At 44.1% G+C, this 6,683-nt stretch overlaps 1 protein-coding gene across 1 annotated transcript; it reads left to right on the top strand.

Moving 5' to 3' along the window:
* Positions 1-6: 6 nt before the first annotated feature.
* LOC119363115 (tRNA (guanosine(18)-2'-O)-methyltransferase-like) lies at positions 7-4,671 on the top strand. The gene is made up of 6 exons (XM_037628423.1): positions 7-637; positions 1,388-1,526; positions 2,095-2,156; positions 2,636-2,774; positions 3,448-3,688; positions 4,328-4,671. Exons 1-5 carry the CDS (start codon positions 60-62, stop codon positions 3,583-3,585), a joined length of 1,056 nt encoding a protein of 351 aa, XP_037484320.1. The 5' UTR covers positions 7-59; the 3' UTR covers positions 3,586-3,688; positions 4,328-4,671.
* The last annotated feature ends 2,012 nt before the right edge of the window (positions 4,672-6,683 follow it).

Genomic DNA, 6,683 nt, shown 5'->3' with positions numbered 1-6,683 from the left:
GTCTCGGTTCAGAAATCGGAACCCTCAACCAAAACCTGAAACGAGCACCCCACGCAGCAATGGCCTCTAGAACGCTATCCTTCTCCTCGCTGGCCTCCGCCTTCGCCCCCTTCGCCGCGCGGTCCAGACCCCGGCACCCTCCCCTCCGCCTCCTCAGACTCCACCCCAGCTCCGGGCATCTCCTCCGCGCCTCCACCCTCTCCACCGCCGCTGCCCCCGCCCCTGATGCGGACGCGGACGCCGACCCCTACGAGGGCGTCGACACCGTGGAGCATCTCCTTGCCCCAAAGCCCACCTCCCCTGGGGGCGGACGCATGGGCCGCCTCATGAAGATGCAGCGCCGCGCCGACGCCGACGGCCCGGCGGCGGGGCGGGGCAGGTGGTTCCCTTACCTGGACGCGTTCCGGGGAGCGGGGGGCGTGGAGGTGACCAGCCAGGAGGTGGTGGACGTGCTGGAGCCGTACATCCTCGAGCCGCGGCGGGACCGGATCCGCCGCGCCGTCCAGAGCAGGAGCTACGCCGTCTGCCTGGTCGTGGAGGGCCTCACCGACTTTGGTAACGTCTCCGCGGCGTTCCGCTCCGCCGACGCGCTCGGCGTGCAGTCCGTGCACGTCATCTCCTGCGAGGACAACAAAAGGTGCTGAGGTGAAAAGGAACCCGAAATGCTATCTCGGTATTTACTTACAATTAGTTGCCAAATCAGCCGAAATATTGTGAGTGGATGACTCTAATTGATCTGAACTTCGGCACTGTTTTGGGATCGAATGGGCTAGGCTCAATCTTCATGAAATGCTTTCCAGAGTGTAGTTCGTGTTTATTGTTCTCTCCTAATTTGCTCCTTTACCCTCCAATCAGTAGTTCATGTGAGATGGTATTCTTGTGTGTACTTATTTGAGGTGACAAATAGTCGACACTTAGTTTTTGGATTGTGCACTTTATTTTGTTTGTTTCATTAGAAGATTAGCTTGAGCCACACAAATTTCTGGGAAAATAGTTAGAAAGATATGGTTTCCGTCGCACTGTATAATTGTTGGAAAATAATCCCACACGAAGATAATGGTCGGCCATGTTTATGGTTGCCAATTGCAATTGGCAACTAGAGTAGTACTTCTACTCCTTAGCTGTTAACTCGGATGAACGTGAAGAATTCTACTCAAGAATAAATATCTTGTATCACTTAATATTAGTTTCTAGCATGTTACATTGATTTGGTGTTCCAATAAATTTTTCAAGGCTATGCATCAAGAACTCCACATAAATTATTTATTCATTATCTGTATCAAACTCCATAGGTTTCACATCCTTTAACATGGTATATGTCAGTTGATTAGTATAAATAAATAGAAGTTCGTATATTGTCAATGAAGATGCCTCTTGACTATTGCAGGTATAGAGACAACAGGCACGTGAGTATGGGTGCTGAGAAATGGCTCGACATCGAGCTATGGAGCTCACCTGCAGAATGTTTTGATGCTTTGAAAAAGCGTGGTTATCGCATTGCATGTACTAGTTTGGGAAGTGATTCGGTAGTCTCTTGCTCTCGCTCATTTGATCTTACAGTACGGATATACTTTAGGAAATCTATAAACACAGACTTCGCGTTTCCATCTCAGTTAATGCATTGTGATTTGTTGTTTGCTGTCACAAAGTGTTTTGGTATGCAAAGGGAAACAAGAAAATTTGCAGCTAGTTAAATAGAGGAGACGCGTTTGTTCTAGATATATGGTAAACGCCTTGAATTTCTAGTATGTCTGTGGTGCATGGCCCAACCATCCATACAGAAAAATTGTTGACAGTCCATTGCCGAATGGTTGTGAATTTGCGATAATCATCTATTTGCACGCATAATATAAATTGTAGTAGATTACTGGTGAATATTCAAATTAAAATCGAGGGTCTATTTTACTGTCTCACCTAAACATTCTAGAAGACATCAGTGACTTCTGCCTATATTCTCAATAACTTTTCCTTATTTCTTTATTTATTATGATTCATCAGGATTGCAGTTCTCATCAAAAGATGTTTTTATGATGCTCTGAATAGTTGAAAGTTGAAACGTGTGAGGAAATAATTATATTCTTGATGGATTTGTAGGTTTCTGTATATGACATGGATTGGTCTCATCCAACAGCTATTGTTGTGGGCAATGAAACTATGTAGGTTCTCTCCCTTCTCTCCAGCTATGCATCTTTTGCCACAGTTATGCTGTAATAAGTTTCCTGTTCCTGCATTCGTGCTTTCTACTTGGTTTCTAATGTATCTGCATGGCACCTGTTTACTAATGCAAGAAATCTTTGTAATCTTAGATCTATTTACAGCTTTCTGGGGAGGTAGTATTTGAATATGCAAGAGGATCTGCACATGTCCCTTGGCGAATAGAGTAGTTGTAACACAGCAACTAAAAGTAGTATACTATTTTGGCATGTGTTATACAGATAGATTATTTTTGTTGCTCTTGGGTTATAAACTAGAATATCCATAGCTGTTATCATGTAAAGAATACCGTGGGTTAATGCTTTGAAAAATTTACGTATGAGTTTAGGCGTTTTTTTAGCAAAGTCTTTGCAAAGCTATCGGTACGCTAATGTTTCATTCTACAGTTAAGGGTGGATATTAAGTAATTATTCTGTGACAGGGGTATTAGCGACGTCGCTCTGAAGTTGTCGGACATGCACTGTAGTGTTCCAATGAAAGGCATGGTGGATTCTTTTAATGTATCTGTTGCAGCTGGAATCCTTATGCACCATGCTGTTTATGATAGAGTTTCCCGCCTTGTAAGTACATTTTTTTCCATTGTGAAGACTTCTTAACTTGAAATAAGACTTGATACGGCCTCTACTGTTAGTTATTTTTTAGTTATTTTTTAGTTGTAGTCCTAAATTTGATTCACTCATTTGAGATAATTGGAGGTAGCAGAGGCCGTAGTGCAGTCTCTAGAGTTAATTAGATCCACCTGATGGTTTATGCATCTCATCTCGCATACCAGCTTAATGGGTTTATAGATTATAAACTGGATAAGCTGGCTTCTTAGCAGGCTTGTGAGTAAGCCACGTACCTCTAGCTAGACATAGCAAGTCTCAAGTGTTGCTACTAAATTTATTAGCACAAAGCATAACCACCAAATTCAGTTTGTACTTATGGTTTGACCTAAACTCCAAACTCGCCTACAAACATGTAGCAACATTTTCAATCTAGATGATTGATGGTGTGTATCAGAGTGATTTGAATTGTCACTGGCACCATTAAGTTTCAGCTCATTAATAAACTTAAAAGATTGTCTGACCATCTTCTGCGTTGAAAAATATAGAAACTTGCATTTGTGCTTTCACGCATTTATTTTCTCTGACAATGCTGCTTAGTTACCTCCAAGTAAGGGAATTGATGACCACACAACTGCTTGTAAGCCCTTTGTAAACTTGCAGCTTCTTATCTCAGTTTCAATTACAGGGTCAGAATGGTGATCTCACGTCTGAAGAAAATAGAATATTGCTGGCAGAGTTCTATCTGCGCCATCGAGAGAGCACAGCTACCGTCATTCATGAATATGCCAAAAGGAAGGCAAATAATTTGGTGGCCAAACTTTGAGATCGCAGTGACTGCTGAAGAAACATGTGCAAGCTAGTTTGTTAAGCAGTGATTTGTTTGGCAGTTGGCTAATTCAGTATTATGATCAACTTTAGACTAACTGGTAAGTTGTTTCATTTGCCTTTTGATTTGCGCTTTTTATTTGAACCATATGGTCATATCATCACCATTATCAAATATTAAAAGGTTCTTGTACATACTTATGCAATTTTTTCCCCATAATTCAAAAGAAAATTTACTGCAGGAGCCTGTCCCGCTTTTCTGGTTTTTTTTTTTTGAAAGTTTCTAAAAGAAACAAATGGTAAAAGGTGGCGACATGCAATTTGTTGGTCGCTGCAATACCCTTCCTTATACTCCCTCCATTCACAAATATAAGATGTTCTAACTTTTTTCTGAATCGCATGTATATAGACATGTTTTAGTGTGTTTGTTCACTCATTTCAGCCCGTATGTAGTCCATATTGAAATATCCAAAACATCTTATATTTTTGAACGAAGTGAGTACTAACTAGCATGGTCCACTCACGTATAGGCTATAGCCTTACTCTATACTAGATTGTGATTTCCTTGTAATGGTTGACTTTTATCGACATCCGTTATCTACACATCCATAGACATCCATTTGAGGCAGCATGTGTTCTTTAAATCCCTCTTACCCCCTTTATAACACCTTTTTAGGCGTTCATCCTGCTAATGTTTGCAGACAGTGATCTGAGATGTGATTTTGCTGTTTTTAATGAAGGTTATGTCTGAAAAAGGAACGATATACTGCTCGGCAATCAGGGTGCTGCGATATGCTGATTCCAAACAGAATCCAGGGGCAGGACTTGGTGTCTTTGGTGATGCAACCTATTGCACAAACCTAAAGCATTATGATGTACTCTATGTGATTTGGCTTGCCAATTTCTTTTGAGTAACAGCAGTGGCGGAGCCAGGATCATAGATGAAGGGGCCCAAATGACTCAAACTTTTGATAACAGGGGCCAAATCACAGTAATACATGCTTTCCCCCCTTAAATCTGAGAGATTGAAACATTAAACAAGCATATACTCTCTCCGTAACTTAATATAAGACGTTTTTTGACACTTGCAAGTTGTATATACACAGGTATAGGATTCATGGGGAGCCATGGCTCCTGCCAGTCCCCACTGTCTCCGCCATTGAGCGCACACTAAAACACCCCAAAGTTTGGGGTGTTTTCTTTTGGAAAAAAATTATAAACGGTCTGATGTATTCCCTAGTTAGTTAAAAGCGATTAACTTGGATAGGTTTTCACTAAAGTACTCCTTTGTCTTGAAGGTGCAGCCGTTTGATAGGTTTCTGTGTAGTTTGTGAAAATATCACCTTGGGACCTCATCTGGATCTGGGCGGGTCGGCAGTTGGGTGGGTTGTCGGCCTGGCTTTCGGGAGGCGGAGGAGCGACGTTGGGATGGTGGGTGGCGGCGGCGCTGGAGCCGGCTTGTTGCAACATGGCAGATGGGGCTTTGCGGGCTCGGATGGCTTGGTATGCCCTTGCTGCCGCGTCTGGACGGCGACCGGGACGGTGCTGGAGGCACGGGCCTCTGGACGGCGACCGGGACGGTGGTGGAGGTGGTTCCCTCCCACGCGGCTTCGGTGCTGCAGGTCCCGATTCCTGGCGTTCCTTCTCTTTGTCCTCATGTCCTCGTGTTGGCGATCTCAGTGAGGCGGCATGGATGATCTCAAAACTATTGTGGCATATGTTGGCGGGTGGCAAGCTAGCTAGTTGGCTTCGGTTCGTGCGGGTAGTGGTGTTTGGGTTGCGGGAGAAATCCCTGTTGGTTCATCCGACTCTGAAGCGGTGTAGGCTGTGGGTGCCGTCATTCCTTCCTGAAGGGCGTCGGTGTCACTCATCCCTCGGTCCCCTCTGTGTGTTGGGGGAAACCCTAGGACATGTTTGGGCAATGACGTCGTCGACATCGCATCTCTTCTTGGAGGTGCTTCTTGGTACGCGGCAGTTCGGAGCCTTGGAGTGTGGTGGGATGAATCTGAAGGGCGTAGCGATGATGCATCATCCATGCTTTGTCGAGCTACTGTTGTTGGCATTTATTTCTTTTTACCTTCTCTTTTGGGTTTGATGTGTTGTTCGTCCAAGTAGTTATGTTATGATCGGTGGAGTTGCTTTAATATAAAGCAAGGGAAAACCCTTTTTTGGTAATTAATTGTCAAAATGGTCCATGTCAAAAACTAATCCCTTCTATACAACTCCAAAGTTAATTGTGTTGCTGCTTCGTTGCCCAATGCTAATGTATTTGGTCTTGTTTCCATGTGCAACGCCACGCCCCTGGCGTTGCTTGGCATTGCACTAGTTGTTGGTGTGGTCCAAGGTAGCAACACCACAACCCATGGTGTTACGTATTGCGATGGCAGTGCCAACTTGTTGGTGTGGTGTGGTAGAAGGTAGGAACGCCACGAACCATAGCGTTACGTATTGCGACGGCAATGCCAACTCAAGTGTTGTTAAAAGGGGTTTGATCGTGCTAACTCGTTAGTGTTGCTAAGAGCATCCACGGCGTGTCAAATCCACTGTCTCTCCACGAAGATGCAACCTCTATACATTGTATCCATCGTCTCTAGCCAAAAGTATGCAAGTCACCTCTAACGTTAGAGGCAGCCTCCATTGATTAAACAATCCAAGAGGCCCCTTGTCATAGTACGTTGTTTGTGGCAGCTCTCTGTAGTTGTGGAGAAAAGTTGGAAGCGGTTGTGAAGAAATTATATTTTAATTCTGTTGTGGGGGCCTCCTTAGAGGCTGAGTGTTGTACTATACACTACGGGAAGTTTAGCTATGGCTGAAGGCAGATGTGGGGGACCCATGTTAGAGGCAATGATGTCTCTACACACTGCCGATGCCCTGAAAATGGTTAGAGTTAGACTGTGTTGAAGTTTCAATAGAGGTCATTTCAATCTGAATTTTTATAGGAAGGGGTTAAAACAGTGATTTTGACCGCATGGTGCGTGCTTTCAGAAAGGCAAATTCCCAATACGACATTGACAATGCCTTTTATTTTCTTTGGCCCTCAAGGAGCTGCTCATGAATCAGCGCAGCACAAGGCCAATGCCACATGGGACAAACAAC

This window comes from Triticum dicoccoides, chromosome 2B (assembly GCF_002162155.2).
Source record: "Triticum dicoccoides isolate Atlit2015 ecotype Zavitan chromosome 2B, WEW_v2.0, whole genome shotgun sequence".
NCBI classification, from domain to species: Eukaryota; Viridiplantae; Streptophyta; class Magnoliopsida; order Poales; family Poaceae; genus Triticum; species Triticum dicoccoides.
Note: the sequence above shows the minus strand (reverse complement) of the source record. Positions and strands in the feature narration are given on the sequence as shown.